The following is a 15,000-nucleotide window of genomic DNA, read 5'->3' as shown; positions in this document are numbered from 1 at the left end:
CACACACACACACACACACACACACACACACACACACACACACACACACACACACACACACACACACTGTGCCTCTCTCTCTCTCTGTCCTTCTCTCCATGTCTCTCTCTCTGTCATGGCTGGATTGGCCATATGGCATGCAGTGCATTTGCCCGGTGGATGATTTTGGCCTGGTCCTCCCCTCAATGTAGTGGTATCCAGTCCTCATTCCACAACAGCCGACCTCTCCAAATCAGATTTAAATATTCCTTTTGGCTGTTGTGTAGATTGTATATCATAGATAGATCGTAATAGATTACTTGTCATTTTGTCATGGGCTTCAATTGTCTCTAAATGCCTGGTGGACTGGTCTTGGCTGAAAATGCCCGGCCTCATTTTTTCACCCAGTCCAGACCTGCTCTCTCTCTCACACTCTCTCTCTCTCTCTCTCTCTCTCTCTCTCTCTCTCTCTCTCTCTCTCTCTCTCTCTCTCTCTCTCTCTCTCTCTCTCTCTCTCTCTCCCCCCCCCTCTCTCTCTCTCCCTCTCTCCCTCTCCTCCACCGGGGCTGCCCAAAATTCAGTGAGACTTTTGTAACCCCCCTGCTGGCCGACTGACCAACTGAAACTTAATGACGTGAACACAGCCGTACGTTTTCATTACGCACCATTTAGGTCTTGGATTCCAGTGTGTGTCAGAGTGGGCGCTGCAGGGCCCAGTGGGAGGATTAAAGAGGCAGGGAGGCGAGGGAGGGAGATTAAATCCACATTTCATCTCCAGTCTGAGGGGCCTTTTGACTCAGGCCGACCAGGGAGGGGAGAAAGAACACCCCCACCCCACCCCACAGAGTGAGAAACTCCGAGAAGGGTGAAGAGAGGGGGATACAGTGAAACTGAGAGAGTGGTGAAGAGAGGGGATACAGTGAAACTGGGAGAATGGTGAAGAGAGGGGGATACAGTGAAACTGAGAGAATGGTGAAGAGAGGGGATACAGTGAAACTGGGAGAATGGTGAAGAGAGGAGGATACAGTGAAACTGAGAGAAGACTAAAGAAAACGGTACACAGTGAGTGGGGAGCGAGGGGAATACCATGACAGAGGGGGAGAGAGGTACTCTATGGGAGAGAGGGAGGGAAATGGAGATGGTGGATACAGTACACAAGAACAGTGAGTGAGGTGAGTGAGTGAGTGAGTGAGTTACAGACAGAGATGGAGACATGGGGTTAGAGAGGGAGAGGTGTACAGTTAGAGAGAGGAATTAAGTGTGTGTGAGAGAGAGGGAGATAGATGGGTACAGAGAGAGGGAGAGAGAGAAAGGGAGAGATAAATGGGTACAGAGAGAAAGGGAGAGAGATGGGTGGAGAGAGAGGTGGGGTTAGAGAGGGAGAGGTGTACAGTCAGAGAGAGGAGTGAAGTGAGAGAGAAGGAGAGACACAGGGAGAGGCAGAGAGATGAGCGTGTGGTTTGCATGGTCCTTATTGTACACGCAAACTAACTTCCTCTGGTTACCGAGGCTTTGTCTTGGTTCTGATGTCGATCGCCATGGAGACTGAGATGTTTAGAGGCTAGCACTTCCTGTTTTTGGGTGGTGAATGAGCCTGCTAATGACGAAGATGGTACGCTAGTGTGTGTGTGCTCGTGTGCGTGCGTGTGCATGCGTGTGCGTTTGCATGCGTGTGTGTGATTGTGAGGGAGACAATGAGAATGATGTCATTAGACTCGTACCCCCCCACCCCCCACCCCCCTAGACAGGGTCACTGGCCATATAAGGTGAAGTGTTTGTTTGCTGAAAAATCACACATTTGAAGAGTTTCTGAGGAACTGAAAGAGCAGTTTGTGGTTACGTCATTGGTCTTATTTATCCCTGTGGGGAAAACCAAGACCTGCTTGCTGCTTCTAAGATGTTGAGGCCAGACAACAAAACGCTTGGTATTACATATATATCAAAGATGCATGGGAAAGAGAAGTGTGTTTAAAAAGAACCTAAATGTGTGTGGGCGCTACTGTGCTCTGCATCAGATGAGCGTTAGGGTGAAATGTCACACAGTTCAGTGTCCCAATATTGCATAATTTTGTGGAGACTCTGGCCCTAAAAGGACTGGAAACCGCAAGTTCCTCGTCGCTATGTGGGTTGTTTATTTGGTTTACTTCGGTGAGTCCCACAAGATGTGAAAGTCTGTTTTTTTTGCTTTCATATTTGTGGGGTCAAATGAAAAGTCGTTGTCTCTAAGGCTGAATTGTGAGAAGGCTCAAAATGACTACCTGTAGTTGTTCTGTATCAGTAATAACGGCAAGAATAATGTTGGCCATCACATTCCTGAAGTAAAGCATGATTTGCATCTGCACTTGTTGTTTTGTATATTTCCTGTGCACTTTGTATCTGCTAGTGATGTTGGCTATGATTATGTCCTCAATTGTAAGTCGCTTCGATGAAAAAGCGTCTGCTAAATGCAATGTAATGTAATGATCAATCAATCAATCAATCAATCAATCAATCAATCAATCACTGATGGTGTCTGTCCTATTGTGCCCCCTGTAGGACTGTCTGAGGAGTGCAGGGTCCAGACTCCAGCGTTCACAGATGCAGTGCGACTCTATCGTCAGGCTCACGGCCAATACGGAACCTGGGACATGATGTGTGGCACTCCCCCACAGGTGAGCAACCAATGAAAATGTCTCTCAGCAGGCCTCCTATCATGGAATAGCCAATCACAGGCTACCAGCCTGCCTTCTTGCCTGCTCATCATTCAATCACCTTTACTGTCGTCTCTACTGTATACTGTCCTGTTAGCTCATTATCAAGTTGTTAGATGTGAAACATCTGATTCTGATAATGAAATGTAGATTAATATTTGTCTTTGATTACCGTTATTAGCATAACAGAAGTAGCGATGGAGCTAGGAACATGCAATCATGCAAGTAGAAAACAATGCAACCTATGATAATGAAGGGTATAAATCTAGTCACCTGATGGTTATCTGACAGGTTGCTGAAAGTTTACTACCGATCTGATCTAATTGCCATGCCTGCATAGCTTAGTGCCTTAAGATGATTTATATTGTGTGTGTGTGTGTGTGTGTGTGTGTGCGCGCGTGCCTGCGTGCCTGTGTGTGGGTGGGAGAGGGGGAAATGGCAAGCAGCAGGGAAAGCATTGTTGGGACTTGTCAGGTGTCAGAGGTGAGCTGTTATGTCAGGAAAATATGTATATGTGTGTCAGCCAGCCTTTGCATCTGAGAAAACCAATAGTCAGCAACCCCAGCCCAGAATGTTTTAAAGTTGTTTTGTATGGTTTAGTATCAGAGAAAATAAAGATGATGTTGCACACTCTGCTCCATGTCTTTAAGCGCTGTTTCGAACGCCTGGCCTACTTCAAACTTGTTCGAAATTTGAAGAAGGCCAGGCGGCCTAAACATCACTCGAAATGGAACATGGATCAGAGTGTGCGACATCATCTTTATTTTCTTTGATGTTAGAATGCACAAGTGGCCAGCACCTCAAAAAGACTGCATTGGTGTGCGACTCCTTCATTGTTTCTTACTGCCACTGAGACATCTGTTATTGTGGGGTCAGATGTGACCTATTAAGTAGAGCCGTTTTCCTTGACTTGCGGTAAGATTTTTATATCAAGTGCATGACCATGTCAGTGTGTAAAGATGAGTATACCTAGGAATAGTATTTGTGGCAGATGACACTTAAATCTTTCTTGACTGCAAACATTATTCTTACACAATATTGCTTGGGGAAACCATTTTCACACTTATGAGTTATTTTTATATTAGGCACCAAGTTCTTTGGCCAAGTAACCAGTAATAACATGCCTGTACTAACATTTTAGACACTCACTGCATTTCCTTGTAAAAAAAAATCAATGCATGTGGTCTGTCCCATAGACTTAGTCAATTGTAAACATGATGACTGGCCCATAGACTTAGTCAGTTGTAAACATGGCGTCAACACGCCTTCTTAGTAGGCTAGCAGGCTCAACACGCCTTCTTAGTAAGCTAGCAGGCTCACTCAGAAGCGTCAGTGCACATGCCAGCGGGGTGACTCCTCCTGGTAGCTGACGTTTTGCCACATATTTTCATGATGACTTAATGAATGTTGACAGACGTGTGAAGCAAGTGTTTGTGTTTTGTGCGTACACAGATTCACATTTCAACGCGCTTGTAAGAGTAGGCCAGTGTTTGTTTGTGTTTTTGCCAGATAGACAGATGGACAGCCAAAAATGCTTAGGTCAGTGGTTGACCTTTTTATATTTGAGATTGCGGAATATTATTTATTCATACAGGTATTATTATATACTCTTGAATATTATTTCGTTTTTTTCCAGTCCAACTAAAATGCAACTAAAATATTGCCAGTATCAGGGCTAAACCTTTTCATATATCTGAACGCAAACACCCCAGTTCCTTCTCTTGAATAGCATTTTGTTGTTCAGTCTTTTTAAAGCAACTAAAATGGTGTCAGTGTCATGTGTTGCTCTAAGTGTCTCCAAACAGCCTCAGGTTGTCAATGACTGCCAACCTGAACTTAGATGCACTTATGAGGTGTGTGTGACTGTGACTTATTAGTACTGTATAGTCACAATGGCTCTATACATGGTTTTTTTGTTTTTGTTTATAAACACGGTGTTGTGAGGAGGGGAAAGACACTGGAAGCCAACCACATAAGCTCACTTTTTGACCGACAGCGGTTTCCACCAATCAGAGGTTGAGTTGTGTGCAGCCAGGGTCGCATAGCCAGGGGAAAACAAAAATTGAGAACCCCACTAGAGTTACTGGCCTGGACCCGCTGGATGTAGTGCTGAATTTTTCCAATGTCTGTCAAAAAATGAAGGGTTTTTTTTTCAACTCTGCTATTTTTAACATATCAAAGATTCCTATTTGTTTAACCTCAGCCATTCCAGTCTATGTATACAAGTACTAGGGCTATGGTTCCATTGCACCCATGAATGTCTGGAATCCGAGGTCAGATCGGTGGTTAGAGGACAGATGTTAACTCTCTTTGACCTCTTGCTTGGAGTATTTGAGTCCATTGCCTTTGTGTATACATACAGTCCCAGGAAAAAGTTTGTACACCCTTTGAAATTTCTTACATTTTTGTCAAAATTGATCATAAAACATGGTCGGATCTTCCCGGAAATCTCAAGAAGGAACAATCAGAGTCTGCTTTAATTAATTCCACTCAAACATTTACATGTTATCATATTTGTATAAGTCATAAGGCCATAATATTCACAGGAGAGCAGGGCATAAGTAAGTACACCCTTGCATTAAGTAGGGTTTAACCCTCAGTTAGTTGCAATATCATCAACCAGACTTGTCCTGTAGTTGCAGATCAGATTAACAAAACAATCTGTTTGTATCTTGTCTCCCTCTTCTTTAGAGAACTGCCTCTCGTCAGCAAGGTTTGTGGGATGTCTGGAGTGCATAGCTTTCTTGACTTCATGCCCTTTAATCTCAATTGTTTTTTGTCAGAGCTTTGACTGGGCTATTTCAGAATGTGTATTTCATTATTATGAAGCCATTCTAAAGTCGATTTGCTTCTAAAGTATGGTTTGTTGTCACATTTCAGGACCCATACTCTTGTGTGCTTCAACTGTGTGACAGACTTCCTCACGTTTTTTCTGTAAAATATCACTAATAAACTTGAGTTCATTGTTCCACTGATAATAGCAAACTGTCAAGGGCCTGAGGCAGCAATGTAGCTGCATATAATGATGCTCCCGCTACCATACTCAGAAGAGGAGATGTAACCAAGAATAGCTAAAAAGGGGATTCATTCTGCCAATCTAAAATTAATGGGGTTTCTGTCTAAAAAAATATTGCTGCACCTTTGAGGTTTGCGAAAAAGCATTTATATGCTTCATAGAATTACTGCAAAATATTCTGTAGACTAACGTTGAAACCAAAGTTGAATTGTTCAGGGGAACACACAATGTCATGTTTGGAGGAGAACTGGAGAACCACACCTTGACCAAAACATCATCTCTGCCTTTGAGTATGGTGGCGGGAGCATCATTATATGCGGCTACATTGCTGCCTCAGGCCCTTTTGAGTTTGCTATCATCAGTGGAACAATGAACTCAGAAGTTTATCAAGATATTTTACAGAAAAAAAGTGAGGTAGTCTGTCACACAGTTGAAGCACACAAGAGGATGGGTGCTGAAATGTGACAACAACCCATACTTTAGAAGCAAATCGACTTTAGAATGGCTTCATAATAATGAAATACACATTCTGGAATAGCCACGTCAAAGCCCTGACAAATAAACAATTGAGATTATCAGGCATGAAGTCAAGAAAGCTATGCACTCCAGACATCCCACAAACCTTGCTGACGAGAGGCAGTTTTCTAAAGAAGAGGGAGACCAGATACATCCAGATTGTTTTGTTAATCTGATCTGCAACTACAGGAAGCATCTGGTTGAGGTTATTGCGACTAACTTAGGGTTAAAACCTATTGAATGCAAGGGTGTACTTACTTATGCCTTGCTGTCCTGTGAATGTTTACATCTTATGGCCAATGAAAATATGAAAACTTGTAAATGTTTGGGTTGAATTAATTAAAGCAGACTCTGGTTGTTCCTTCTTGCAATTTCCGGGAAGATCAGACCATGTTTTATGACCAATTTTGACAGAAAGGTAAGAAATTTCAAAGGGTGTACAAACTTTTTCCTGGGACTGTATGTGTATACGTATATGTATGTATGTATCCATGTGTGTGTTTGTGGGCAAGAGAGTGCTTGTAATTATGCGTGTCTGTCTGTGTGTGGCAGCTTTTGGGCCTTAGGCCTTTCATTTGAACCCTGCTGAACCATCACCCCATCACCCCTTAACCCTACTACCCTGAGAGTGAGTCACTGGCAGCCTGAATGCATCTTTAGGGCAGCTGTCTGCTAATGGAGAACTGAAGAGTTCCCATAGACCAGTGATTCTCAAACTATGGGCCGGGGCCCACTGGTGGGCCCTGAAGGTACTCCAAGTGGGCCTTGAAATCATTTTCCAAAAATAATAATCATATTTTGGTGTGTGTTGCTGTTGATTAATTTGAGTTTTATTCTTAATTGGGTCAGAGGTGGGCCCCGAACATTTTTTACAATTTTGAGTGGGCCCCAAGTTGAAAAAGGTTGGGAACCCCTACCATAGACTCTTGGTGGCCATAAGGCTGACCCCATTGGACCTTTTAAATATGTGTCCCCCCCGAACTGATGAAGAGACTTCAGATGTGCGTACTTTATGAGGCTTCTGGTTGTGATTCAATGGGAAAAGAGCAATCTCTTCTCTTTGTCACCATATTACTTACCGAGAAGACAGTATTGGTAGATTTCAAAGTGATTTATATTCTTGAAGTGATCGTCGTGGCATTATACTGAAGGATAAAACATGTTCAGATGTCAAGTTATTGTTGACATCACAGATAATGTGCAATATTTTCAGCATTTGAAAATACAAACACAAAAAAGAGGAATGTCGTACTGAGATGACCCATCTTGATGCGATCCAAGTCGCTGAAAATAGGCATGGCCCAAACCCAAAATACATCCCCTGTGTGTGCGCATCATCAAACAGAGGGATGTCTTGCTGAGTAGGTGAGCCATCTTGATGTACACATTTTGGTTTGGCCATGCCTATTTTTAGCGACTTGGATCACATCCCCCGTGTGAGCATCATCAGCCTTCATCAGCACTTCTCTTCACGGTCCATTTCATCCACTTCTACCTAAGCCAGCCTCCTCCACCATGTTTCATATTTGCAATTAGGGACGCACCGATACACATTTTTTCACTTCCGATCCGATCTCGATATCTACATTTGGATATCTACCGATGCCAATACTTCTCCGATCCAATCCAAAACCAATATATGCATGGATTTCAACTTGAGGTAGGCCCAAGTAGACTCTTTGGTCAGAAAAGGAAGTCAGAAGAACAAGAAACCAATTAAGAAGTGAAAAGTAACGAGTAAAAAACGAACAATCAAAAATTCCGATCCGATCCCATCTCTGAATTATGGTGATATCTGAACCCGATACCGATACACCGGTACCGATATCCCATCCCTATTTGCAATATTCTCACAAAGGTCCTGATGTTTGGGAGTTGTCTCAATGTGTGAAAAGAAATTGGTGATGCTGCCCATCTAATATTCTGATGTTGGTGACTTTTTAATCTGTGTATGACAGTGACGTACATTGACTTATGTATGTCCCATAAAGATTCTCTCTAAAGATTTTCCCTTTTTGTACGCAAAACAATGTTTCCTACCTTACGGAGTGTTCTCTAACCCATAAATAAATCGTCTGATATGACTGACCTTTCTTGTATGTCTCCTGTGTAGATCCTGGCTAACCTGGTGATGGAGACACTGCTGCCTGAGCTGAGAGACCTCATCTCCCCCCGGCTGAAGGGCAAGCTGCAGGAGAGGCAGAGGAGCTGGATGCTGGTAAGACTACAGGACTGAAAGAGTGTTATTGTGGGCGTGTGCTGTGACCAACCGTTGGGGCACTCACCTGCCATGCGGCTGACCCGGGTTCGATTCCCGGCCCGGGTCCTTTGCCGACCCCTCCCCATCTCTCTCTCCATTTGGCAAAGGGCCCTGGGTCGGAATGGTATGGCATCTTGGCTCATTGAGCTTTACAAGAGTCTCATAACGCATACTGTATCAGATTGCAAAGAAATAAGAAGGTTGAGCACATATTAGGGCTGCACAATTAATCGAAAATCGTGAAATCAAAGTCGTGATTTCAATCGTGATTTAATCGTGGCAATAGTGACCAACCTTTGAGAACGGCCTAGAAGCCAGAACATACTGACAGGCTGGTGTTTCTGTCCAGAAATCTATCCACCTAAGTTTCATACTATTGCCTTTACATAATTATTACAATTCATTTTATTTTGCTCATCACGTATGTAATTTGTTATTGGTTATATTTCATCTTGTTATAATTTTCCAAAAAATCGGCAAAAAATCAATAATCGTAATTAATAATCGATTACGATTTTGACCAAAGTAATCGTGATTATGATTTTTTCCATAATTGTGCAGCTCTAACACATACTCTGAGATGTTTGCATCCATACTCACATTATTTTTCATCTCAGCCCATGCCCATATTGGTGCTTCGGTGTATTAGCGAATATTGAAACACTTGACTGTCAGGGCCTAGACGTGAATGCATAGGGTTTTTGTTATGAATGTGTACAGTTCTGTGTTATGCACGTTCTGCTGCAATGTCAGTCAGTCAGTCAGTTAGTCGTGAGGAAAGGGAAATTATAGGATGTAATGGCTCTAGCCTGCTGGCTTATTAGATGTAGAGAGACTCACTTTGTTTGCTCCACCGCCCCGTTCTCAGGGCCGCATTAACGCACAGGCTAGATATGGCTGCAGCCCAGGGCCCCTCACCTGCCAGGGGCCTCCAAAGGCTAGATATGGCTACTGCTAAGGGGCCCCCACCTGCCAGGGGGACCCTGATCGGACAAAACTGAAAAAATGCAGAATATTGAAAAATATATCTGTTGTGTTCTTTACAGTAGTGGACATGTTATCCTTAATATCTAATTCCTCGTAATTATGACACTGTCTAGGTAAATTTGTCTCGAAATATTTGCCTTCTGGCTGGGGGGCCCCACAGCAACCTGTAGCCTAGGGGCCGCAGGCCATCTTAATCCGGCCCTGCCCGTTCTCTCAGGTTTTCCATCATGTTTCCTGAAGCATTAGTGTGACCCTGGTGTGTCTCATTACTCTGCTCAAGTGGCACATGGCCGTCATAATCTTACACTTAAGGGTTTTCATATTAGCTGCTAGTAGTGGTTAAGTCGATTGCATAGCAGGGGAGATCTCGCATGGGAAGACCAGGGGCCTCATGTACTAAGGCTTGCATGGATCTCCCGATATACTAAATACTGTACTACTGTATATTGCCTGATATCAATGATAATACCCAAACAAGTCACTTTTGCAAAAAAGTACGAGTAGAGTAGAGTAGAGAAACTTTATTGATCCCCAGGGGGAAATTCAGGTGTCAAGTAGCTAACATAAATACAAACACAGACAGACAGACACACACAGACAGACACACACACACACACACACACACACACAGACACAGACACAGACACAGACACACACAGACACACACACACAGACACACACAGACAGACACACACAGACAGACACACACAGACAGACACACACAGACAGACACACACAGACAGACACACACAGACAGACACACACACACACACACACACACACACACACACACACACACACATGCCAAGAGGTTTCCACACGAGATGTGTGTTAAGTAAGGTAATGTAATAATTAAGGCTGCAATGATGCCCCCAACTCATGATTTGGTTCGGATCACGTTTTCTGACTTTCGGTTCGTTACACCCCACGATTTCTGAAATGTACGTGTGTGTCATTAGAAGCTTGTAAGCACTATTGCATCGAATCGTATGGTTGTTTTCTGGACTGATGGATAACAAAACTGTGAAAGGATGCATCACAATACTGCCTCCTTACATCACGATACAGTATCGTGACTCTTGAATATCACGATTTCTCGGTTCGATCCACTATCGATACAGCCTGGCAGGGCTCTGCATTAACACCAGCCAACCGGCCAAATGCTGGTGAACTTTCAGTTTGGCTGGTTCAAAAGACCAACTTAGTAGCCACTTTGTCCCATTAGTGAGTGTGTGTTTGGCTAGTAAGATTCAGTTCAATAAAGACGCTTTTGCACACCTCTGTAGTTGGGCAGGTGCGTAGGATGTTATCCCAGCGGGGTTGTCAGTCAAGTGCAAAGAAATCCCGCACACTGTCCATTCCACCAACAAACTTTAATACAACGTTTCGGTCATCCAGAAGAAGGTCGGATGACGAAACGTTGTATTAAAGTTTGTTGGTGGAATGGACAGTGTGCGGGATTTCTTTGCACTTGGCTAGTAAGATTAACATATACTAGCCATTTTGGCTGGTGCTGAAAAGAAAAGTTATTTTGGGGCCCTGCAGCCAAGTAATATTGATGCTGATGCTGCTGTGGTCTCCTCAGATCTCGGATGCGGTCTACAAGCTGGTGCAGTCCCAGGCCAAGGCCCAGTACGAGGCCATCGTCCAGAGCTGTGAGGTGGGCAGCCCTCCCATAGAAGCCTCCCTACGCACTGACATGGACCAGATCATCACCTCCAAAGAGCACGTCACCAGCAAAATCAAAGGTAGGCCTTCATGTTAGATTGTCCTGCGTTATCCATAATTGTATATTTGTGTTTACGTTGTCTTGCTGATGCCTGATGAAGACCCTGTTGGATGCAAATGTTGTATGACCTGAATAAAACCTTCAAAGTGGAGCTACAGCGTGCAGGCTTCTAGTCTTTCTATATGTTGTCTTGCTACCCATCTAATCGTCCATTTTGGGTACATTAAAGTTGAAGTTGAGTTGGGTGTTTTTTGGAGCTGAGTTTTGTGTTGTTTTATCGATCTCGTAATGTTTTGCTGTCAAGGCGCATGGGCTTGTTTGATGCCTCAGACAAGTCGTCATGGCGACATTTTTTGAAGTGATTTTCATAGCCTTCCATTACAGTATATCAAATTTGAGATCAGTCAAACAAATGACAGGAATGTGAATCCTGAAGACTCATTACCCATGTCATAATAAATGGATTTGCGGATTATTTTCCAAGAGGATGGCATTTATAAAAGATCACCTGAAATAGCATCCTACCTTTGGCCCAGCCGTGGCAAAATAAAAAATCCCATCTGCCCAGAGCAATAAAACAGGGCTTAGCATCTCCAGAGAGGCTGGCTCTGACCTTCAGCAGGCAGTGATGATTTCCCTTTCCTAAAATAACCTTTCTAAAAACTTTTAGGAACAAACATTGTTTGAGTTCAAGGCTGTGATGGCATCTTGAGATGTCAGGTTGGAATGCCAGAGGTGTCATATTGCTCAGCAGTGACTTTGTCAGAGGAGCCAGAAGAATTGTAAACAAAATGCGGATGTCGCCCAGCTTTTTAGAGGATAATTGTTTCTTGTAAAACGTGCTTTTGCTAAAGCATGTGGTCATGGTACATTGTTTTTCCTGCTAGAAAAAGCTTGTCAGACACCTTTTTGTGGCTCATCTAGGCAGGGCCGGATTAAGACGGCCCGGGGCCCATAGGCTACAGGTTGCTGCGGGCCCCCCTTGGAAGGGACATTTCATGACGAAATTACATACAGTAGAAAGTGTTATAATAATTGCAAACAAGGAATTATGGATAACATGTCTACCAGCGGTGGAGAGGAGTATTAACAATATTTAAAGCTTTAATACTTCAAATTTCAGATTCATTTTTCGATATTGCATCTTGTCACAATTCTTTCACAAATCTTTTGGCCAACCGGGGGCCCCTGGCAGTAGCCATACCTAGCATGTGCGTTACTCCGGCCCTGCGACTAGGCTAGAGCAATAAAGTGAAGCCATGTACACGTTTTCAAGTCCTCACTGTTGTGGTGAAAATAAGCAGAAGAACCACATTCTCCAAACCAGCTGTGGGCTTTTCCTGTCTGCCTCACGTCTGCCTCGTTCTGGTCTCGGATGAGGTAATACTCCAAAAACTCTTGTGGTGAGCGTCTTTGACTTGACCATGCTCTGGTATGTTGTCTGCAAGTGGATGCAGCAGTTTGCAGAGAAAAGTACAGTATAATCCTGTGTTCCCTTCCCTTCCCCCCTTAAAGATTCCATAGCTGCCTGTTGTTGCGAAACATCCGTGAAAAATGGTGCACATCTTGTGCCATATGACCTCAGGGGTGTTATTTATTTAAAGCCTGACAGCCCTCTAATCATCTCCTCCCCACGTCTTTCTAACATACAGTTTTAATATTCGGGGAGTTGTTGTGCCATGGCAGAAAGCCAGGAAGGTTTTCCCTCTTACCCTTTCTTTGAAGGTGTGTGTGCATGTGTGTGCAGATTTGGATTGTATGTAGTTTTGTTTGGCCTTTCTTTTCAATGGCTGAACCAAAAACTAGGTCATGCGATCTTATCGTGGCCATTAGTGATAGAATCTCTCACCTTGGCGCACAGCCACAGTTAGGTTTCATTTTACCACTCTGCTTTTACAGTCGGACGGCTGTGTGTGCATGTGTGTGTGCTGCAATTTATCTTCCTTTGCTTATGTCACTTGTCTTGGGTTCCTATCAGTGCTCTGAGTGATGGTGGAATGCCTTGCCTTCGGCTCTTCTGTCACGCTAACAAAGTTATAAAGGCCAAGGAAGAAGACCTCTAATTCATGCTCTAGTCTGTTTCTCAGTTGGGGAGTGTCCTCTGGAACAAGCTGTGTTTTGACACAGTGTGGTCTAACGCTTAGGGAGTTGCATTTGGATTCGGAGCATTACAGTTTCAAGGAATGACTTACCAGTGCTCCCCTGCACCTGCATATACTGTACATGACTGGAGTGCCTTGAGCAAGGCATGTAAACTCTTTTTGGTATGCCTGTACCTTGTCTACTGTACCTACTGTTCTAAGCATATCATGTATGACTGACATGAACTAAACAGATGGACAGATTGAGAACTTAAGCAAAGAAAATACAATGTAGAAAAATGAGTATCTCTTAACTCATTGTAGCCTGATGCTGCCTAGTATATGCTGCATTGCCCTAGGCACCTGGAGCGACATGGACATGACATGCAGGCTCCTGAAATTTGAGCTTTTTATTGAAAATGTGGATATGTTAGAGCTAAGTGAACACATTCTAGTGCAAGATGAGGGTCTTGGCTTTTAAAAGCAACTGATTTTATGTTTTTACGTGCTTCGAAGGCTGAGATTCAGGTTTTTTATAGGCTGAGGTCAGGGCAACTTTTCCCAAAAAGGGCTTAGGCATTCAGCAGGTGTTTTTTTCCCAGGTGTCTTTCCAGGTGACGTTCATTGCATTCTGTCTTTCTTGGCCATCGTGGTCTGGTGGTGCTCAAGGTGGAGAGGGTTGTTGTGTTATGTTAATTAATAATAGCATCATAATGTAATGTAATATAACCCTCCCTGTGCAGGGGTGCATTTCTCAAAACCATAGTTGCTAACTTCATTAGCTGCTTTGACGTTTTCAAGGCAATTTCCCATTGGCCACTACCCAAGTTGCTAACTAGCTAACAACTATGCTTTCGAGAAATGCACCCCCAGGTCTGGTGGTGCCCGAGGTGAAGAGGGTTGTTGAGTTACTGTAATGAGTAAGAGTAGCATTAATGCCATGGTGGTGCCCAAGGGTGGAGATGGTCGTTGTGTTGTGTTAATGAATAATAGTATCATAATGCAATGTAAAATAATCATAATGTAATGTAATATAACCTCCCTGTCCAAGTCTGGTAATATAGTAGCATAATATAGTAGCATAACGTAATGTAATATAATGTCCTTTTCCTCCTTCCTTTACCTACAGCTCTGGTGGTACCCAATGTGGAGAGGGTTGTTGGGATGATGAAATGAGTAAGGGCAGCATAAAATGTAATAATAATGTAATGAAATACAATGTCATTTTCCTCCTTCCTTTACCTCCAGGTCTGGTGGTGCCCAAGGCGGAGAAGCTGCTGAAGGTGAGCATCCAGCCGTACATCACCTCCATCCTGGAGGCCCTGATGGAGCCCACCAGCCGCGGCTTCTTCGAGGTGCGAGACATCTTCTTCCGGGAGCTGGTGGACATGAACAAGAACCTGCTCAACCAAGGCAGCAAGGACAAGCTACGTGAGGTGAGGAATACTCTAATATGGATATATTAGCTCCACAAGACTCTAATAGGAATCCAAGAAAAATAAAGGATGAATCACCGCACACTGGTATCTTTGCTGGTAGTTTATTTGGTGAACAACGCGTTTCGCTATTGCTTCAACCTGATGAAGCAATAGCGAAACGCGTTGTTCACCAAATAAACTACCAGCAAAGATACCAGTGTGCGGTGATTCATCCTTCATTTACTTGGATTACTTTTACTGCACATCACCAGCACCTGGACAGTGGTTGTGCACAGGGACGTTACTTTGAGTACTCTTATGGGA

At 43.6% G+C, this 15,000-nt stretch overlaps 1 protein-coding gene across 1 annotated transcript in view; it reads left to right on the top strand.

Moving 5' to 3' along the window:
- Positions 1–15,000, top strand: part of niban2b (niban apoptosis regulator 2b) — a 71,517-nt gene that overhangs the window by 36,477 nt on the left and 20,040 nt on the right. Inside the window, exons 6-9 of the mRNA XM_063194836.1 lie at positions 2,515–2,630; positions 8,315–8,419; positions 11,034–11,196; positions 14,507–14,694. Of these exons, the coding sequence (XP_063050906.1) occupies positions 2,515–2,630; positions 8,315–8,419; positions 11,034–11,196; positions 14,507–14,694 (572 nt within the window). The remainder of the gene's footprint in view (positions 1–2,514; positions 2,631–8,314; positions 8,420–11,033; positions 11,197–14,506; positions 14,695–15,000) is intronic.

Source organism: Engraulis encrasicolus, chromosome 3, assembly GCF_034702125.1.
Source record: "Engraulis encrasicolus isolate BLACKSEA-1 chromosome 3, IST_EnEncr_1.0, whole genome shotgun sequence".
In the NCBI taxonomy this organism is placed as follows: domain Eukaryota; kingdom Metazoa; phylum Chordata; class Actinopteri; order Clupeiformes; family Engraulidae; genus Engraulis; species Engraulis encrasicolus.
The sequence above is the reverse complement of the archived record's forward strand: the minus strand, read 5'-3'. Positions and strand labels throughout refer to the sequence as shown.